General features: G+C 49.1%; 1 protein-coding gene across 1 annotated transcript in view; it reads left to right on the forward strand.

Annotated features, from left to right (window-relative positions):
• The window catches only part of LOC122896121 (nodal modulator 1), a 55,132-nt gene extending 34,156 nt beyond the window's left edge, over nucleotides 1-20,976 (forward strand). The window contains exons 21-31 of the mRNA XM_044234112.1: nucleotides 48-207; nucleotides 330-456; nucleotides 1,952-2,065; nucleotides 2,910-3,037; nucleotides 4,193-4,334; nucleotides 7,875-7,958; nucleotides 9,152-9,262; nucleotides 11,325-11,426; nucleotides 12,879-12,998; nucleotides 17,539-17,631; nucleotides 20,332-20,976. Coding sequence (XP_044090047.1) covers nucleotides 48-207; nucleotides 330-456; nucleotides 1,952-2,065; nucleotides 2,910-3,037; nucleotides 4,193-4,334; nucleotides 7,875-7,958; nucleotides 9,152-9,262; nucleotides 11,325-11,426; nucleotides 12,879-12,998; nucleotides 17,539-17,631; nucleotides 20,332-20,463 — 1,313 coding nt within the window. The 3' untranslated portion in view covers nucleotides 20,464-20,976. The remainder of the gene's footprint in view (nucleotides 1-47; nucleotides 208-329; nucleotides 457-1,951; nucleotides 2,066-2,909; nucleotides 3,038-4,192; nucleotides 4,335-7,874; nucleotides 7,959-9,151; nucleotides 9,263-11,324; nucleotides 11,427-12,878; nucleotides 12,999-17,538; nucleotides 17,632-20,331) is intronic.
• Nucleotides 20,977-21,495: the final 519 nt, after the last annotated feature.

Below are 21,495 nucleotides of genomic sequence, written 5' to 3' on the forward strand. Positions count from 1 at the left end.
CCTCCCATGACAGTTGGGTCCCATTCTTCTGTTTCTTCCCTGTTTAGAAAGCTGCCCAGGAAAGCTGATTGAGATCCATGGGAAAGCCGGCTTATTTCTGGAAGGCCAGATCCACCCAGAGTTGGAGGGAGTCGAGATTGTCATCAGTGAAAAGGGGGCGAGCTCACCCCTGATCACAGTCTTCACTGATGACAGAGGCGCCTATAGGTAAGGCCTGCTGAAGAAGTACTTGCTTGGGACCTGGTGGAGAGCCCTGGCTTCTGCGGGGCTGATGAGGCCTCCCGCAGGTGTGACACACAGCCACCCGGCATCTCCTTGCTTTTGTCCAGTGTGGGGCCCCTGCACAGCGACCTGGAGTACACTGTGTCCTCGCAGAAGGAAGGCTATGTTTTGACTGCGGTGGAAGGAACCATAGGAGACTTTAAGGCGTATGCTTTGGCCGGCGTCAGTTTTGAGGTAACACGTTTTAAAAAGTGGTTTTATTGAAGTATAATAATTGACATACAGTAAACTGCACGTAAAGCCTAAAATTTGATTATTTTAGCATACAGGTACACCCTTGAAAACAGTGACAGTCTACCACCCCACTGAGTTTCCTTGTACCGCCCCGCCCCACTGCATCCCTCCTGCTGATCTGCTCTGCTCTCTTATGCTAGTGGGTCAGTTTGCGTTTCCTAGAGTTTACACAGCTGGAATCATACAGAATGTTCCCTTTTCGGGGGCTTCCTTCTATCCGGTATAATTTGGAGACCTGTTGACTTTAGCTTGCTTGTGTACTTTTTGGCAAGTGTTTCAAGCTCTCACCCTTAACTGTGCTGTGTATAAAAGGAGAGAATGTTCCTTGAGTGGTGTTTGAGGTCATTCTCTCTTCCCTCCATTCTTCTTGGGAAGAAACATGCCGTGTGGAGTCCAGAGTCCAGTCTCAAGGTCCTTGAGTGTGGTTCTTTTCAACATAGAGGTTCAAGGAAAAGCAGTACAGATGACCTCTTGTACAAATTTCAAATTCTCTTGTGCAGGATGCATTTTAAATTATGTCAAAAGACATTCCAACTGGGAAGAATTGTTGAGCCATAAGAAATACCCTGGATTATCAGGAACTGCTAAAATCCGTAAGAAAATGGCAAACCCCATAGAAAAAAGAACAGCAAAGTATAGGAAAAAGCAATTTGCAGAAGTCATCCAAGTGACTAGTAAACATAGGAGCAGCACTCAACTTCACCAGATGCAAAGGAAGTTAGGGGAGAAACACTGGGTTTTAGGGTTAGATTTGCAGTGGTTCAGACAATGGCCATTTTTTGGATCATGTGTAGGGCCCTGGGCATGGATGATTCAGGGAACTGGAGGTGGCTCCCATCACTTCGGCATACAGTATGGTGGTATCATTTTGAATTCAGAGGGCACGATGTCCCGGCCATTCCCCTAGCAATAGAGGAAATCATAAGTGCACAAAGATACACTTGTTTTGGGACACTTTGATGGTCCCTCCTTTTCTGTTGCAAAAGTAGGTTGCCGGTCTGCGTGCCGCGGTCGGCCACCCCCAGCTTTAGGGTGCTGTGCGTGAGGACACAGTGCACAGGCGTGTGTGGCCTGGCAGTGTGGGAAGTAAGAACCAGTGGTCGGGGATAAGGAGGGGAGTAGGGTGCAGGGACGTGTGGCAGGGTCCTGTGCTCGATCCACCTGCCCTCCCCTCTCACCTGCCGTGAACTTGCCTGTCAGTCAACATAGCCTGTGGTGTTTACACGCTCGTGTGGGCACAGAGGCAATTCTGGAAGACTGCATGCCAGACTCTTAACAGGAGTTACCCCTGAGGTCAAAGAGTAGACGTTCTGTCCCCCAGCAGATCACGATAAAAGAAACACAACCCAGAAGAGTTGCCTCTTGACTTTTGAAACATTGTCTTCAGTGGGGAATGGGAGTCTACGTTGTTCTTGTTTTCCCTTCTCGCCCCCAGATAAAGGCTGAAGACGACCAGCCCCTCCCCGGGGTCCTCTTGTCCCTCAGTGGTGGCATGTTCCGTTCCAACCTCTTGACTCAGGACAATGGCATTCTGACGTTCTCCAACCTGGTAAGGTGACCTGTGGTTTAGCGCCCGCTGGTCATCCCCCACTCCCCGAGCGCATGGGGAATGGCATGCGTGAGCTCTGTGGTGCTTGACAACGTGAGAACAGAGCCCCGGTGTCGCGTGTTTTACGTTTCTTAGGGGACCAGCCGTAATTAGAGTATTGCTCTTACTAGAACTTAATGTTGCTGATTCATGTTCCCTCCGCCGGCGCGTCTTGTCTTCTGGCCGCCGGCTTGTCACGACGACAGTGTAATTAATTACTGTGGCCGCAGCGGCTCCTGTCCTCGGCATCCCTCTGCTAGACCACGGCGTCACGTTGTTGACGATGCCGAGGCTCATTTGGGGGTTAGCTTGTGTTTCTTCTGCAAACTGTGGTCCACAGGGGGGGAGGATAGCACCGTCTCCCGCAAGATGGTGTCCGGGGCCCTGGCCGGTGGGGCCTCAAGAAGTATACGTTCATAGGCCGTTCTGTGAGTTGTGGGAATAAAGTGACCGCCGCAGGGACGTTGCCCGCAGGCAGTGAGGCAGCTTTGAATCTTCCCTCTGGGGCTTCCTTGCTGGGTCATCGCAGGGAAGCTACTTGACCTCTCTGAGCCTCAGTTTCTTGATAAAATTCAGGTTGGTTGCTACTTCATAGAGGTACCCTGGGCACCTAATTCTGCCCAATTCTGTTGTCATTGCTGTCACTGTAACCCACTTACAGGGGAGCTAGAGTCACTGTTTCTGTCTGTACGGGAAGTGCCAGAGCTCTGGTGGCCACATCCCTGTCCCTGATGCCTTTAGTCTCCCCGGTTCAGCCACACCTAGAGTTGGCAGCAGAGACTCAGTTTGGGCTTTCTCTCGGCAGAGCCCTGGCCAGTACTACTTCAAACCCATGATGAAGGAATTCCGGTTCGAGCCGTCCTCGCAAATGATCGAGGTGCAGGAGGGACAGAACTTGAAGATCACCGTCACCGGCTACCGAACGGCCTACAGGTAAGCGGCCCACCTGCTCCCTGGTCATCCAGGCCTGGGCTGGGGAGTCCCACTCAGGCCTCTGTTTCCTGGGAACCCCACCTCCCCCTGGTCAGGAGCCACAGGAGATAAGAGAGCAAGTCCAGAGAGTGTTAACTGCTGCCTTTTTTCCCGAATTCCTCAAATTAGTGATTCTGTCACAAAGTTCCTATTCTGAAATTGGTCTGAGCAAGCCCATTTAGTTGCTTAAAAGTTTGATTTTTACAAGGGCTTGAAACTCGAATTAAATTTTAAGAAGGAGGAAATAAACCCACTTGAGTAAGGCCTCAAAATGTTGGAGAGAGGAAGAAGCGTTAAGTTTTCCTCCATTCCTTGTCTCTCGGCCACTCACATTTTCCAGTGTTTCAGAGAAGATGGTTTGCACAAATGCTGGTAGGCATAGACAATATACTGTGTGTCAGCTATGTTAGCCCTGTGGAGCTGTAAGTATAGACACGTGTACACACACCACACATATGTATGTGTAAAGGTACATGGAAGCACTTGAGGTAAAGACAGATTAATCAGAAAGTTGAGGAAAAATGGGCCGTTTTCAAATGAGTATGTGGAACGAGAGAGAAACTGATTCCGTTTCATTGGATGCTTCATTATTTAAAATACAACTTAATGAAAATAAGACAAGGTGGAATAAATTAAGGCTTAGCTCTTTTATTTATTTATTTATTTGACAGAGATCACAAGTAGGCAGAGAAGCAGGCAGAGAGAGGGGAGGGAAGCAGGCTCCCTGCTGGGCAGAGAGCCCGATGTGGGACTCGATCCCAGGACCCTGAGATCATGACCTGAGCGGAAGGCAGAGGCTTAACCCACTGAGCCACCCCAGGAGCCCCAAGGCTTAGCCCTTTTTAATTGTAATTTTCTGGAGCATTCCTTCAAACGTGTAAAGAAGAACCATTGATGACAGTCTTCTGGCTGGCTCGACCCTTCGGGCAGGAAGGCTGGATCCAGAAGTGACCCAGCCTGGACTGAATTGCCTGGGTCGCCAGTGACAGTTCTTTCTGGACTGTTCAGCACACCGTAAATTGCTGGTAAACGCAGGACACTTGACTGCAGATCCTTTGTATGCTTCAGAAAACCATGGGACTTAACCATGGTCTGTGTCTTCTCTTGTCACTCTAGTTGCTACGGGACTGTTTCTTCTCTAAACGGAGAACCGGAGCAGGGTGTAGCCGTGGAGGCAGTGGGACAGAATGACTGTAGTATTTATGGAGAAGACACCGTGACAGATGAGGACGGGAAGTTCAGATTACGTGGATTGCTGGTGAGACTTGGGACGTTTTTTGTTAGTGGGTCTTTTCACACTGTGTGCAGAGGTGTCTTGTGGTGCCCCCAAGACTGGTATGAATGGGCTGGGCAAGGGGCTTAGGGTTGGGGAGTTAGGGCTCTAGAATCCTCCTAGTCCCTGTCTTACCTGGCACAGTTTGAGCTCACACATTGGGTTGGGGTTTTGTGGCCAAATACAGTAGGAAAACGGTGGGTCTGCTGGAGCTTTTGCCTGGTATTGGGTGGTTGTGGCCTAGGCCAGGGCGCTCATACCAAATGTCTGTGGAGCTGGAAGAGGCATGTGAATGGCTGGAGGATGCTGGGTGTGCACTAGGGAGTGGTGAGGACTGTGGTGAAGCCCAGAGGGCAGGCACTGCCAGATCATTTGAAGTTCAGATTTCCATGTGAAAGCTCCTGACTTTTAGGTGTCAACAAGTAATTAAGAAGAAAAAACCCCCACAAACACACAACTTTTTTGTGTGGGCCAAACAACCAGCTCATTTGTCCTTTTGGAGGCTCAGTTGCAATGTTCGGTTCAGGGTTTCTGGTGCTTCCTGAGTCTGTACTCGTGTGTTCACACGTTTGCTCATTCAGCAGACATTACCCATATCCTGGGTGGTCGCTGTCAGAGTGTAGGTTGGACCGCACCCACTGCACTGGGCCCCTTTGCCGGGTTTTCACTCTCACACACAGGATACTCCTAGCTGCCCGCATGGACAGGCACGCACAGCTCCGCAGCAGGCTCCTGTTTGCCCAGATCATCTGCGCTGAAATGTCAGCCAGGTTCCCAGTTTATTTAGATATTTAGTTGGGACATGGCTGTTCTTGCCCCCAAACAAAAAGCATCCCAGGGTCACATACTGGGGTACCTGGGAGGCAGGTCGGAAGGTTGCCTGGTGAGCTTGGGGTGAAGGAGGAGGATGGACTTGGCGGGGTCTTCCTGGCTGTGCCGAGGACTGGAGTTCTGATGGTCCGGCTGGATGCACACGATCTGGGTGGGCTCTGTGCACCACTCCATTCCATGCTCTCATGGCATGTTCTCAGCAGAGCCATCAAGATGCCCGCTACCTTGCCAGGCTTCGAGTCTGCACAAGTCTTACCGCAATGCTCCTTCTCCCTCCTTTCTCGCTGTCCCCTGCTCTGTGTTTGGGGGGAGCCCTGCCCCCTAGGAACACGTGGCCTCCAGGCCCCTGCCTTCCTGTGCAGTGGTTCTGAGAACTCACAGGCGGGAGACTGTGGTCTCCGGCCACTGCAGCCAGGGAGGGGAGAGGCGTCCACTGGTGGCAGCCAGGTGCTCGGCCTCACGAGGCCAGTGCAGGCCCAGCCTTTGCAATTCCGTCATTTGCTGGCTGCACGGACACCCGGACACCCTTCTGCTCTCAGCTGCCTAGGTGTGAACCCCGCCTCCGTCATTGCTTAGCTGTTTACATTCAGGCAAGGGGTTTGTCCTTTCTGTGTCTCCTTCATCGTCTGTAAGACGAGGATGAGAGTGAGGTCCACCTCAGAGCTCGGCCGTGGGTGCCGTGGGTGCTAAGTAAGTCGGTGTTTCTGGCACACGTGGCAGTCGGACACCGGGACTCAGTGAGTAATTGACAGCGTCGACACACGCAGCTTCCCCCCGAGAGGGCCGTCATCCACACTGCCAGCTCAGGTCTTGGTTTGTAGCTCTGTGGGCCAGCAGCTTGAGAAGGGGTCTGGTGGGTGCCTGTGTAGGTCGAGCTTAGGCGAGCTTCCCTTACCCTGGCTGGACTCTGTGTTCTTGGCCTGCTTCACTCTCACGGTTGCGGGAACACAAAATCTACATCCCCTTCTTGGTTCTTCCTGTGTCTTGCTGGCCCGGACATGCTCTTCTAAACTCACCAGCTTAACACGTTTTGTGTAATTAAACCACAGAGAGCTAGTTTCCTTTTCCGGTGCAGTAGATTTCTGTGTTTTTTTTTTTTTTTTTTAAAGATTTTATTTATTTATTTGACAGAGAGAGATCACAAGCAGGCAGAGAGGCAGGCAGAGAGAGAGAGGAGGAAGCAGGCTCCCCGCTAAGCAGAGAGCCCGATGCGGGACTCGATCCCAGGACTCTGAGATCATGACCTGAGCCGAAGGCAGCAGCTTAACCCACTGAGCCACCCAGGCGCCCAGATTTCTGTTTTAATTGATGCTCTAAAGACACACTCCTCCTCTTCCTTTTAATATGTGGTAATTTATTAGCGCTCTTGGTAGTTTTTGGAATTACCCTGGGGGCCGCCCACGTGCCAGGCCACAATTCTGGGGGACATCCTGGGCCATTCCTCAGCCAGTGTTTGGGATCAAGTTTGCCAGTCTCCCAGAGGACACCAGGCTAGAGATCCCTTGTTGGAGCTTTCCCGGCCCCAGTCGGGACTCGTTCATCCATTTCACCTTGAGCGAGAAGCTGCGACACTAGATTGCACTGCCAAAGGTTGAGGGCAAATCCCCAAGTCCATCAGCCTGGGCCCCGAGTGAGGAGGGGGCCGGTTGGGGTGGATCAGCTGCCTGGCTCCCGGTGACCCAGGCGCGGGAGGGACTGGGCAGTCCCATCCCCTTTTCTGCCCAGGTGACTCCTCACGTCCCTTCCTCTATAGGGCACAAATGGCTCTTTTGAGCTGAACCCAGTACTGCCAGCCCTCACTGAGCTGTAAAGTCAATGAATGTGTCTACCGGCAATCATAAATTTGTTCTCGGTTTTAAAAAAAGTAATGGCTTTATTGTCTTTGTAAAGGTGCCATGTGCTCATTATAAAATAGCTCAAGGAACGTATCCAGACAGTCAGAATCTTAAAAGAGAAAAAACACACCCTATAGCTATCAAAGCACACAGTATTTTAGGAGACCAGAACCTTTTTATCCATGCTAGTTTAAAAATCAATGATTACATCTTAGGGTTGTCCCCCGTTAGCTGCATATAGACGCCTCTGAACTCGGCCCAGTGCTTTAGATCCTAACCTGTGAGCGGCTCAGTTGTGCCATTGATCGGGAATTGGTTTCTTGAAAAGCATTTTAGAATGATGATTTCTTTGGTAAACTTTGTGTCCGCATGTAAAATTGAGCAAGAGAATAAAAAGTTTGAGAACTGATTTTTCTAAGAAGGAAATTCTCAGATCTCACTTGGCATAAGTCATGTCCATGGTGAGCATTTGGGAGTATCATGGGTGATGTCACTCTGCATGTAAATGCAGGTGGGGAGAGGGGAGCGTGGGAGGTGTGGGGTGGAGTGGGGGTGGGGTTGGACAGCCAGGGAGACTGATTTTATCAGAATAAGCATATTGTGCTTAGCAGCTTTGAAGCAGGAAGCCACATCTAATTTTTCTTGGAGCTTGAAGGAACTACAGACCTCCAGATACATGTTTCTTCCTCAGGGTGTTTCTAAAAGGGACTCTTAAGAAGGTTAACAGGCCGCAGACAGGGACCAGAGGTGGGATAGGGATGGCGGCGTGGTTACGTTGCGGGCCTGCTGTTGGAGCCGGCTTGGGTGAGGTTCGGGTGGTAGGCCCCTCTAGACACCTGACCCCTGACTTTGCTTGCAGCCGGGATGTGTGTACCATGTGCAGCTCAAGGCAGAAGGCAACGACCACATCGAGCGGGCCCTCCCCCACCACCGGGTCATCACGGTAAGGCACGAAATTCTGTGGCGGACGGAGAGCAGTATGAGTTCTTCTCCCCCGATCAGAAACACTTTAGGGCTCCCCTGGGTGGCTGCCTTTCCTCTGCTGAGGCGGGGAGCTCCGGGGCCCAATTAAGGGTCCTCTTAGAATGGTGTCATCTTCACAAGCAGCGTCTCCTGCAGGGTTTTAATGAGCAGCATCGCTGTCCTGAATCCAGAGAAGTCAGAGCAGTTGTCTCCTCACTCTCCCCCCAACCCTGGCAAACTCGGATCATTATTCTCCAAGTTGAGGACCTCAAGGTTGAAGTGGCATTTGAGATCAAGGGAGGGTAATAAAGACAACATGGGCTTAATTGGTGGCAGGACCCCTGATTTTCTTATATCCAGATGACTCTGTTTTTAGGTTGGCGGAATCTCTTGCTATTCTGGGTCACGACTTAGCTTATTGGTCCCTAAAGAGGCAGCTCTCCCTCCAGGTCACAGGAAGGAGCCCAGGAATCATGTGAAGTGAAGCTTTTCTCCCACGCAGTGACTTTCATTTGCTTGACTGGAGGGTTTGGGTGGGATGGCAGGGGTGGGACATGCTGCCTCGTGGTGGCTTGGTTAGGTGGCATTAGGCATGAAGGTTATGAGGCTTCAGGAGAGGGGTGCGCCGTTTAGGACCATCTGGATAAGAAGTGGATTTTCTTGATGTCTTTATGGCATCTGGCATTTTAAATGGCTGTGAGGGCAGCATCTTACAGTCACGTGTTTCCCTGCCACAGTGGCTAAGTCCAGGGTCACGGAAAGTCATGAAGACCACGGCCTGGCAGATACGGAGAAAGGGACCAACGGGCGGGGCACACACCTACCCGTGGGGCAGTTGTACCTCAGCCCCTGCTGATGGCCGCCAGGCAAACACATCTGTCTCAGGTTCCCAGAGAGGCTGGAAAACCTGGCTTTTTATGTGTATGCAGTTTATCTTTAAATTGTTGGCAAATAATGGAACCTTAGGGAAAAAAGTTCTGTGCTAGTTCAACAGAACGTGTCGTGGGCTCGCTGTAGCCCCACTTCCTACTACCAGTTTGTGTCCTCGGACTTCGGTGTAGACAACTGAATAGTGAAGTTTGCTATGAAACAGCACCTGGGATGTCACCCACTAGAGTAGAAGTTCCTCTCCCGGCTTCGTTGCCACCAACATTGTTCCTGATCTTTTTCTAGGTTGGCAATAATGACATCGATGATGTGAGCATTATAGTTTTCCGGCAGATCAATCAATTTGACTTAAGTGGAAATGTGATCACTTCCTCCGAGTATCTTCCTACATTATGGGTAAGGCCAGCTTTTTACGGTGAAATTTCTGTGTTCTTTTTGGCTCTGAGAAGAGCAGGAGCAGGATATGTAGACCTGCCCAGCACTCGCTTCAGCACGCTGCCGTGAGAGGTGATGAGGGCTGAGGTTGAGATCCCGGCGTGCGTCTGGGAGAGTGCTTGCTGATGGCCTGGGGAGAAAGGCTTCGTACTTAGAGATAACTGTTTGTTTAGCCATAGAATAAGTCTTTGGAAGCATTGTGGTAGCAGCCTAATGAATGCTCCATACGACCTAGAGTCTAAAGCGGAGAGGTAATTTTAAGGCAGAGAGCCTTGTAATTTTTATTCTATATTATTTTTAAAATTTTTTTTAAGCATGATTTTTCTTTCTTTTTTTTTAAAAAGATTATTTATTTATTTATCTGATAGAGATCCCAAGTAAGCAGAGAGGCAGACGGGGGGAGCAGGAAGCAGACTCCCCGCTAAGCAGAGAGCCCGATGCGGTGCTCGATCCCAGGACCCTGCCATCATGACCTGACCCGAAGGCAGCGGCTTAACCCACTGAGCCACCCAGGCACCTGAGCCTTGTAACTTTTAAAATTCTGTCCCTAGTGGAGGCAGTGGGGTGTGGGGGACTAGTATCGGACAGTCTGAGCCACGTCCTGCTGACCCTGCCGCCACGGGCAGTCACTCTGCTCTTGTAGACCATGGTTCCTCCACTGTGAAATGCAAGAGCTGAGATTCCGCGCCCTCTCAAGATATCTTCAGCTCCTGACCAAATCTCCTTGTGTGCCTTTAAGGAAATGTTTATACCCTGCTCTAGGATCCCTTCAGAAATGTCCGTGAATTGCCACAGGAGTGTGTTTTTCCGAGATGGTTGTAATTTTATACATGATGGCGTGTTTGGCTTGGGTGAGAACGTGCACTGAGGTTTTAACTCCCCTCTGAGCTTGCTCTTCCTTCCAGCTTAACAAGCATGTTGCCTGTGGGGACCAGGCGGGCAGGGCCAGAGCAAAGCGGGCTGGGTGGGCTGTGGGACAAGCTGTAGCAGACAGGAGGGGATGGCATGTCTCCGTGTGATTGTTGTCCTATTGAAGTCCTAGCTCACGGTTGGGGTCACCTCCCAATTTCCCAGAGAAGCTGGAAATTAGAGTTACCTGAAATCATCTGTTTTTTTAAATATGGCCAGTGAACTCACATTTGCTCAGAACACCATAGGGCACAAGAATGCATACATGGTCTTGGATGTGACCCCTGGTCTCCAGTCTGTGACTTTTATTTTAGGAAAACGCCTTGTGACTCGTGTGTTCTGTATACAGGTGTCTACTTGGGCCCTGGGGAGGGCGCCTCTGGCTTCCTCCTGTGGCAGGTGCAGGGCGGAGCCCCTAGAGCCATCAGCGTCAGCCAGGACTGTCCCTCCTTCGCCTGTCTCATTTCTCGCAGTAGTGACAATGAGGACAGGCCAGAGAGAAAGGCTAGAAACAGGACTGAACCCCTGGAAGCAGCTTAGGCAAGTCGATGTGAAAGGAATGTTTTGAGCTTCAGGAGTACTGGTGGAGTTGAGGGTACAGCATGTGGAGAGGCTGTGCTGGGTGGCGCCTGACCTTCAGTGATGGGGCTTGAGCCCCAGGTGCCACCATGAGCAAATTGTGGAACTTTAGGGGGTACCGTCTCGGGGCCTCCCTACGGTAACAATGATGCCCTTCAGAGCCAGCGTTAGTGACGGCGTGTGTGCAGAGTGCCTCTTGCTTCCCCAGCGTTCATAGCTGTAGTAGAAACTTCCTTGTACTCTTGTCGTTATATTAACTGTTACCATCTTAAACATTAACATAAGTTGCCACAATCGATTTTAAAATCTTAACATTTCTATGCAAGTCATGGAACTGGGAGTCTCAGGTGATCGAGGGATGCATTATGTATTCTGGCTGGGGGTGGGCGGTTTCTCTCTCAGATATCTGCGTTCCCAAAGATCTTTTCTCCGCCAAGAGCTAGGCCATCCCGAAGAAGAAATGAAGTATTTGAAATGAAATGTTGATTGTGTTTTAATTTCGAAAGCACGCCCTGCTTTGTTTTCTGCTCTCTAGGTGAAGCTTTACAAAAGTGAAAACCTTGACAACCCAATCCAGACAGTTTCCCTGGGCCAGTCCCTCTTCTTCCACTTCCCACCCCTGCTCAGAGATGGCCAGGTAACTAACCCCAGTGGCTGCATTCCAGCCTGTGCCTTCGTCTAACTCCACTTCTGTGTTTAGGAAGGAGTTTTCTCCTTCCTCATACCTCTTTGCAGAAATGGTTGACATGCTCTCTGATCAGAGGAGGTTGGGTTCTATAGAGTTTGTTTTCTTAATTGGCTCTGTATCTGTTTACAAAAAATCATATACATCCATGCAGGAGATTTTTGGTGGTGGTGGGGGGGATCCAGAAAGGATCCCATCAATTAGAAGTAGCCCCTATGGGGTTTCATGTGCTGATGGGTATCCTTTCGTCTTTTTCCATTGTGTGCTTATGTGTCTGTAAATAAAAATGTACAGGTATATTTATTGTAATAATGCAAGGCTGGGACTCTTCCGTACATTGTTCTGTATAGTCTGTACTTCTCAATGAAGAATATATCAGAAGTCTTTTCCCTGTACTTAAACCTTTGTAACGTGGTTTCTTGTGGTTGCAAAATAGTCTCTAATACAGGAAATGCTATAATTTTTTAGCTAAGCCCTTAATGGTGGACATCATTTATACAGCTTATGGAATGTTTATTATCAGTTGTATTTGAACAGAGCAAGCTATTGCAGTTGTCATGGTGACAGCAAACTTTGTAAAGAATTCTGTTCTTTCCTGGTGGGCCTGGCATGTGGTTTATCAGTAGTGAACCTACCTAAGACATTTTCTGGCCCGGCTTCTTACCACCTTTCCCAGGGATAATAAACTATGGCCCTTTTTGGATAGGAAATGACTGTAAAATAATGAAATAGATTCTGATGGACCCTTGGAGTCGCTCCCCATTTCTCAAGATGCCCTTTACACTTGCCATCGTAGGCAGCACAGCTCTGTGGAAATAGCATGGGCTTTGGGGGCAGACTCCCCCTGGGCTTACCGCCCATAGTGAGATGGGAGCAGTAAACCTGACCTTGTCCGTGGCTGAGAGCAGAGCAAGTGTCTGCCTCATGTAGTGCTCGTGGCGTCTAGCACACCACTGGGGCTCCGCACGCAGGGCTGGGACCACCACTGGTATCATTCCAGAGATGCTGTGTTCTTAGAACTCGGCCAGCTAATGAGCCACTTAAGTTCTGGTCCCTTAAAAGTCAACCTCATTTTGGATTGAAAGCAGTCTTTCTCAGTTGGATCGTGTATCTCCCTCATCAGAAGTGGCTCGTAATAACTTTCTGTGTTTCATAAAGTCAGATCCTCAAAGGACCACAGTTACGTCGCTGTTGAATATGCTAATACAGTAATGCTCCAGGCTTTGCGAGCTTTACCAGAAGATGCCATCTCCAAGATGCTGGGGACATCGGCTGTCACTGATAGGATAGCCCACTGAGCTTCCTGCTCTGAAGTTAGCAACCTTGGTTTGAATGTGTAAACCGGGGGGTTTCTTTAAAGGCAGAAAGTCTTTTGTAAAAGTGAATTCTTTTGCTTGTGCACAGAACTACGTTGTGCTCTTGGACTCGACGCTCCCCAGATCCCAGTATGACTACGTCTTGCCTCAGGTTTCTTTCACGGCTGTGGGCTACCATAAACACATCACCCTGATTTTTAATCCCACGGTAAGGAAAAGGGGGAGTTCGGAAACAGACAATCGGGGCGGCGAGAGAAGGAAAACTGCACGACCTATGCCGGGTTATTAGTGAGGGAGGGCAGCTGTTTGAGGGCCGTTGGAGCTTCAGGTCCCTTTTGCATTCTGGATTTCTCTAGATGCTTTTCTACTTTTTCGAGTTCTGGTGTCTTCAGTTCCCTTTGAGAGGGAAGCTGTCAGTGTGGGGAGGGCATGTCTTTAGGTCAGTGGCTCAGTTGTGACTTTCTGGGAGAATGGTCACCGCTCTGTTGTGGTTGGGGTGTTGTGGTCCTTCAGCAGAAGGCACAGGACCCCTGGCCTGCCCAGATTTCTAGAACCAGGTGCCAGTTTACAGGAAATAGAGAGGACACAAGCCTATAAAGGATGCTGCAGGGATGTAGTGAACTAAGTGTAGGTTGTGGGAAACTGGGGGACATTAACACCTGGAACCTGATTTATTTGACAAATTACAAGAGAGAGAAAAAACTACACAAATAGGTGGGGTACCTGTAGGTTAAAAGAAACTTGCTTGTTTTCAAAATGTTTATTATTTTTATTTATTTATTTATTTATTTATTTTTAAAGATTTTATTTATTTATCAGAGAGAGGGAGAGAGAGTGAGTACAGGCAGACAGAATGGCAGGCAGAGGCAGAGGGAGAAGCAGGCTCCCTGCCAAGCAAGGAGCCCGATGTGGGACTCGATCCCACGACGCCGGGATCATGACCTGAGCCGAAGGCAGCTGCTTAACCAACTGAGCCACCCAGGCGTCCCTTTATTATTTTTAAAATTATTTTTCAAAGATTTTATTTATTTGAGAGAGTATGAACAGGGAGGGGGCAGAGACAGAGGGAGAAGCAGATTTTCCACTGAGCAGGGAGCCTGATGTGGGGCTCAGTCCCAGGACCATGAGATCATGGATCTGAGCCAAAGTCAGACGCTTAACCCACTGAGCCACGCAGGTGCCCCGGACCTACCTCGTTTTACCAGCCTCTTGCAATATGTAGACCTCATTGGATCATGTGTCAAACACACTAAAAAACCACAGGACAAACAAACCACACACTCACGAGACGATTATTTAGATCAGCGCTTCCCAAAGCTGGCGTGCAGTAGAATCACCTGAGGATTACACACACAGAAGTCCCAAAAATGGGCTCCGGGGCCCAACCTCAGACCTACTGATCCTGAACTTGGGAGGCAGTGAGAGTAGAGCTCACGGAGCTACAGTAAAACAGAAGTGTGGCCTCTGAGCTACCGCACTGGTCCCTGTCAGTGGGTCTTTTCAGCGTGAAGAGTCAGAATTCTATTTTTTTAAAAAGGTAACTATGTGCAGAGGACCATATTTAGCTACTCCTTGCTCCTTTTTAACAGCTGCGTTATAAAGCACTCCTCCGTGTGGCTGTTCCGCAGTACGTTCAGTTAGCCCCTGCTGGATGGAAGTTTGCGTTGCTGCTGGTTTTCTGATGTTCCAAATAACCCGTTAGTGATTGCCTTTGTGCAGGCGTGTGTCTGAGTGCTTGTCAGTCTGTCTGTGGACAGACCCGGAGAAGTAGAGGGGCAGGATCACAGGGTCAGTGCATCTGGAATCTTGCTGGACAGGGCTGCTTTCCTTCCATGGGGCTGTCCCATTTGCATTCCTGTTAGCAGTGTATGATGGCAGCCCTTCCCCCAGCAGAGCGTGTGGTCAGACTGAAGAATGTTCGTAGTCTGGTTGATGAGAAATGGCATCTCCGCACTGCTGTCCCCTGCATTTCTCATCCTTCCACGTGGTTAAGAACCGCTTCTGTGTTCCCTTTCTGGAAACGGTTGACGTTTTTCTAGATTGTTGGTCTTTTCATCTGTTTTGGAAGCACTTTGTCTATAAGGGAGTCTCACCCCTTGTGATACATGTTGTACCTTTTTCCCAATTTGTTTTCATTTTGATTATGCAAACATTTATTTTATTTTTTAGGTTAAATATGTCTTTTTTTCATTGCTTCTGAATTTTGAGTCCTATTTCAGAAAGTTTCCCCTACTCCCAGATTTTAGAGGCATTTCTTTTTCCTCTGGTACGTGTATGATATCCTTTTGTACATTTCCATCTCTGTCCATTTGGACTGTTTCCTGGTGTAGGGTGTGAAGAATAATTCCAAAGTGATCTTTCCTACATGCAGTCACGTTGCCATTTTGTGCTTTTCGACACCGTCCTAGGTGGGAGGTAGGTAAGAATTATTTTACGCCATCTATCAATGGGACCCAAGGAGAGACTGGGCCGTCCGGGTCACCTGCTCATGCACAGCAGAGCTAGAATTTGAATACAGTTCTTCTGCTGCCTTCTGGGAGTCTCTGACAAGGGATTTGTGCTCAGTGACTTGGCAAATAGGATTTTACCTGAAAAAGAGAGTTTTCTGATGACTCCAGAAGGAAGCATTTTCCTTGCTGTCCATGGTGGACACCTGGTTAGAAGGTGCCAAAGAGAAGAGTATGTAGGGACTATCGGTCCCTGCGGAGGCAGATCGCCAGGCCTGGGAGAGCAGACAGTCCCTGTGAAGGGCACGGATGGTGGCTGTCTTTGACATTCCCTAGGCGCCCCCCAGGAGACTTATCTGGATCCAGGGGGACACGGGCAGCCCCCATGTCCCGTAGCTGCTGCCAGTAATGTGTCTGTCACCTTGTTGCATGTGAGCCCAGGGCACCAAGTGACAGATGCAGGGCATGCCTACTTCTGCCGGGCCCGTGCAGGGGATTCACTGCTGATCCCCACAGCACACCTTGAGCCATTGCTCACATTTGACCGTAGCTCAGAGAGAGTAAGTAATGTCCCCGCGGTCGTCAGCAGATCCAGGACTCAGAATGAGGTGGTTTGTCTCATATCCTGCAGTGTCTGGAACACTGCAGCTTCGTGATGGCTCTTGTGCATTTACGAGGGCACACGTAAGCCCTCCGCTTTCCTCTTCCATTGACGTGCAGACCGAGAGCCACATCACTGATGTTTTTACTCAGTATTTCACGCACTATTTGGCACTTTACGTAGCTGGTCTCGTTGAACTTCATGTTCCCCTGCTGTGGGTGCCCTTCGGATCAGTGCCACTTAAGACTGAATGAACCACGGCTTCCCATGATTGCCCAAGGTCACGTGGCCAAACCCAAAAGCCTTCATCCCTCTGCAGCGTCCCCAGTAAGTATTTACTTCCAGGGAGACTGTGCTGGGTCCCAAGATGTGTCGGATAATCCAGGAGTAGGCAGTGAGAGGTGGAAATCTGCTCCTGCCCTGATTCTTCCATTTTTAAGAGACCATCCCATTCTGCCTCAACCGTCTCGGGTAAAACGGCCCCATCGTCATTCTCCAGCCCAGATGCTCTCAGATGTTTTGGTCGCAGATCACTATTGCTGTGTTCAAAGTTGTTGAGAATCTAAGAGAGCTTTAGTTTATGTGTGTGTAATCTCTCCTTATTATATTCCATGAGCTGTCAGAGTGACGAAGTCATCATGTAGTTTTTGGAATAGTCCACTGTTAGTTGTTTGAGAACAAGAGCGAAAAAGACGCATGATTTCTTAGCACAGTCATGAAAATAGTTTCACCTTGAAAATCCCCTGAAAGGGAGTTCCCAGACCATACTTTGAGGACCAGTGCTCTGTCCCCTTAATTTGTTCTGTGATTATCTGAAAATTTCCATTTATTTGTTCCCTTTGTGCGGGTGGAGGGAGCTAGGGTGCAGGTTCCTTTGCCAATACAGAGACTTAGCATCTCAGGATCTTAGGAAGATGGAAATTTCTGTCTTCTGTCAGTATCCAGGACTGAGGAGTCCTGGGATGGTGTGAAGCCCCAAGGTATTAGGGACCCAGCCTCTCCCTCTCTTGGGGCTTTGTCATCTCGTGGCACTTCCCCCTTCTCACAGATGGCACATCTGACTGGCAGGAGGGGAGGACCTACCACACTGCTCTTCTAGGGAACGGCATGGATGTGTTACGGAATACTTTGGTTCATGTAGCCTTAGCCAAATTCCATGGCTGTCCCAGCTGCAAGGGAGGCTGGGAAGTGTGTGTAGTCTGATGACCCAGGTGAAGGTTGGGGTTCTGTTGGAAGAAGGGGCAGGTGGCCAGTGGGACACAGGCGGCAGCCTGCCTCATCTCATGGGGGCTAATCTCTGGGACTGTCTCCTTTGTCACTGGGGACCTGAGCCTAGTACCCCTGGTTCCCAGTATTCCCTTGTAGGAAAGAGCCCCTGTGTGTGGCTGGGGCTCTGCGCAAGGTGGCCCTTCTCAGCCACGGGGATGGCCTGCTTTCCACAGCTCTTGCTTTTCTCGGTAGGGGAGGAAATGCCCTCGGTCTGCCCAGAGTGGCAGAGAGCAAGCCGGGAGAGTGTGGGGAGCAGAGGAGTCACCTGACAATGTATACAGGTCACTGCCCTTGCTGCCTGTGGAGAGCAAGAACTGGGTCGCACGGAGTGCCTGGGTTCCCGGCCAGGTGGGCCGAAGTGGTGTGGGGGGGCGGGGGCTGCAGGGAGTGGAAAGTACGTAAAGCAGTGACAGTTCTCTTGGTGTCTGCAGAGGAAACTGCCTGAACAGGACATCGCGCAGGGGTCCTACATCGCCCTGCCTCTGACGCTGCTTGTCCTGTTGGCCGGCTACAACCACGACAAGGTAGGAAACCCAGAGGCCTGGTGAGAAAGCACCGTGTGCGGGGGAGCGCCGTCCCGCACCACCAGCAGCTGTCCCGTGTTACCGAAGTTACACGAAGGCCTCAAGTCCCGTCCCCCAGCTTCCTGTCTTTCTTTCTTTTGTTATCTTTCTTTTTAAATTTTTTATTTTTTATTATTTTTTAATGTTTCAAGTTTTGATTTAAATTCTAGTTAGTTAATATACAGTGTAATAGGAGTTGCAGGTGTAGAATTTAGTTACTCATCAGTTGCACACAACAGCCAGTGCTGATCACAAGTGCCTCCTTAATCCTCACCACCCGTTTCCCCAGCCCCCACCCACCTCCCATCCAGCAACCCTTAGCGTGTTCTCTGTAGTGACTAGTCGGCTTCTTGGTTTCCCTCTCTTTTTTTCCCCACTTGCATATGTTTTGTTTTTTCAATTCCACATATGAGTGAAATCATATGGTATTGGTGTTTCTTTTACTTACTTCTTTTAGCCTTCTGTTCTCTAGATCCATCCACATTGTTGCAGATGGCAGGATTTCATTCTTTTTGATGGCTGAGTAGTATTCCTGTGTGTGTGTGTGTGCGCGCGCGCACGCGCGCACATGTGCACACACACAATTAACCATTCATCAGTTGATGGACACTTGGGGTGCTTATGTAATTTGGCTATTGTCGATAATGCTGCTATAGACATAGGGGTGCACAGACCCCTTCGAATCAGTGTTTCTGTATTCTTTGGGTAAATACCTAGTAGTGCAATTGCTGGATTGTAGGGTAGTTTTTAACTTTCTGAGGAGCCTCCAAACTCATCTCCAGGGTGGCTGCACCAGTTTGCATTCCCACCAACGGTGCACGAGGGCTCCCCTTTCTCTGCAGCCTCGCCAGCATCTGTCGTTCCCTGGGTTAAATTTAGCCATTCAGCTGGTGTGAGGGGATACCTCACTGTAGTTTCGATTTGTCTGTCCCTGATGATGAACGGTGTTGAGCATCTTTCTATGTGCCTCTTAGCTATCTGGATGTCTTCTTTGGAGAAATGTCTATTCATGTCTTCTTCCCATTTCTCAACTGAAGTATTTGTTTTTTGGATGTTGAGTTTGGTAAGTTCTTCATAGATTTTTAGATACTAATCCTCTAGCAGATACGTCATTTGCAAATATCTTCTCCCTTCCTGTAGGCTGCCTTTTAGTTTTGTTGACTGTTTCCTTTGCTGTGCAGAAGCTTTTTATCCTGAGGAAGTCCCAATAGTTCATTTTTGCTTGTTTGCCCTGTCTGTGGAGACGTGTGCAGCAAGAAGTTGCTGCAGCCGAAGTCAAAGAGGTTACTGCCTGTGTTCTCCTCTAGGATTCTGTTGGTTTCCTATCTCACATTTAGGTCTTTCATCCATTCTGAGCTTATTTTTGTGTGTGGTGTAGGGGGATGGTCCAGTTTCATTCTTCTGCATGTAGTTGTCCAATTTTCCTAACACCATTTGTTGAAGAGGCTGTCTTTTTCCCATGGGACATTTTTTCCTGCTTTGCCAAGGATTAGCTGACCATAGAATTGGGGGTCCCTTTCTGCTATCTATTCTGTTCCATTGATCTGTGTGTCTGTTTTTGTGCTGTACTGTCTTAATGATGACAGCTTTGTCATACAGCTTGAAGTCTGGAATTGTGACGCCTCTAGCTTTTCTTTTATTTTTCAGGATTGCTTTGGCTATTTAGGGTCTTTTGTGGTTCCAAACAAATTTTAGAATTGTTTGTCCCAGCTCTGTGAGAAATGCTGGTGGTGTTTTGATAGGGTTTGCATTAAATGTGGAGATTACTTTAGGTAGTATAGACATTTTAGCAATATTTGTTCTTCCAATCCATGAGCATGGGATGTTTTTCCATTTCTTTGTGTCCTCTTCAATTTCTTTCATAAGTGTTTTATAGTTTTCAGGATACAAGTCTTTTTTCTTCTTGGTTAGGTTTATTCCTAGGTATGTTAGGGTTTTTGTAAAAAACCATTGTACATTGTATTCCATTGTAAGTGGAATAGATACCTTGATTTCTCTTTCTGCTACTTCATTATTGGTATATAGAAGGTCCACGGATTTCTGTGCATTGATTTTGTTTCCTTTGACTCTACTGAATTCATGTATCTATTCTACCAATTTTGTCATGGAGTTGCTCAGGTTTTCTGTGTAGAATATCATGTCATCTGTGACTAGTGTAACTTTGACTTCTTCTTTGCCAATTTATATGCCTTTTCTTCTTTTTTTGTTGTCCAATTGCTCTGGCTAAGAGTTCCAGTACTATGTTGAATAAAAGTGGTGAGAGTGGACATCCCTGTCGTGTTCCTGCCCATAGAGGAAAAGCTTTCAGTTTTTCCCTCGTGAGGACGATATCAGCTGTGGGTCTTTTATATGTGGCTTTTATGATGTTGAGGTATGGTCCCTCCAGCACTACTTCGTTGAGGGTTTTTATCAAGAAAGGGTGCAGTACTTTGTCAAATCCCAGGCCTCCTTTCAAGGCCATTAACCTCTGGTGACATCTTCTTTAATGCTCGGTGGCCCTGTCTCTGCTGACCCTCCCCAATTAAAGGTCTCGGCTTTGTCTGGAACCTGGGTGGTGGCCGGACAGAGGGAGGTGCCCTGATGTGTGAGGTTCCAGTGTCCCCCTGGGCAGAAGTGTTCTCCCAGCATCCCCTCTCTCACTCTCTCTGTCTTTCTTTCTAGCTCATTCCCTTGCTGTTGCAGCTGACAAGTCGACTGCAGGGCGTCCGAGCTCTTGGCCAGACAGCCTCTGACAATAGCGGCCCAGAAGATGCAAAGAGACAAGCCAAGAAACAGAAGACAAGGCGGACGTGAGGAGGAAGAGGGGCAGGTGCATCTCAGTCGGGACGGGCCACTGCCAAGGGGCCGCCACCTGCCTTTGGCGTCAAGTGTGCATTCGACCAAGCTCGGCTCGAGCCATCTCCCCCACGAGACCGTGGCCCTCACTGCCCGAGCTCTGCCCTCCCCGCCCCCCACTGTCCAGCCCCTCGGTGCAATGCAATGAATGGACCCTCCTGTCACTCTGCTGAGCACAATTTATTTTCTGAGTTGAAGATAATTTATTATTATTATTTTTTGTCAAAAAGTATTTAAGCTGTGCTAGTGGTGTGAGAATGTATCCCTTAATCTTTAGCATTCAGTTTACAGGAATTCCAGTGAACTACAGGTTTCGGTCCACTCACGAAGGACCTGTTGGATTCGCCTTGTCCTTTGACTTCTCTCTGCGTCTGCGATCCCTGCTGGAAACCGCACGGCCTGTAGCTACTACTAGGAGGGTTTGTGAGGAGGTAAAAATCAATAAAGTCCCCGTTCATGTGTGTTGTAGCACATCTTGGGTGTATCTCTTCAGTGACGCTAGCGTAAAGCAGGGGTTGTAAACTGTTGCTTTGAGAGGCAGGAAAGTGCTTGGCAAGGGGGGGTGACCCTTGGCAGCCGTCTCTGGTAGGGAAGGATTTGTGGCAACATGAGGCTTGTGCCCACCTTTTCTAAAGGTGCTGGAGCATCAGGGCTCAGCTCTCCGGTGCTCTGTCAGAAGGTACGTTCTTGTATCTGCTGTTCATGTTTTGGGTGAAACTAAAGATTTTAGTGACCAATTCAGTTTATTAAAACACACACAAACTGAACAAAATGCATCTGTGAGACAGGTGAGGCTTGAAGCCTGCGTGTTTGTGTAAGGGATCCATAGGAAATCCCAGCGTTCATTCACAGCACCGTGGCTGACCGGCACTGGGGATATGAAGGTGGCGGGAGTCGGTGACACTCAGGCCCAGACCATGTCTGCTTCGTTTCTCATCATATCCCCAGGGCGTGGTGTGGGCTAGCATGTGTACGGAGTGGACCAGCGCA

This window comes from Neovison vison, chromosome 14 (assembly GCF_020171115.1).
Source record: "Neovison vison isolate M4711 chromosome 14, ASM_NN_V1, whole genome shotgun sequence".
In the NCBI taxonomy this organism is placed as follows: domain Eukaryota; kingdom Metazoa; phylum Chordata; class Mammalia; order Carnivora; family Mustelidae; genus Neogale; species Neogale vison.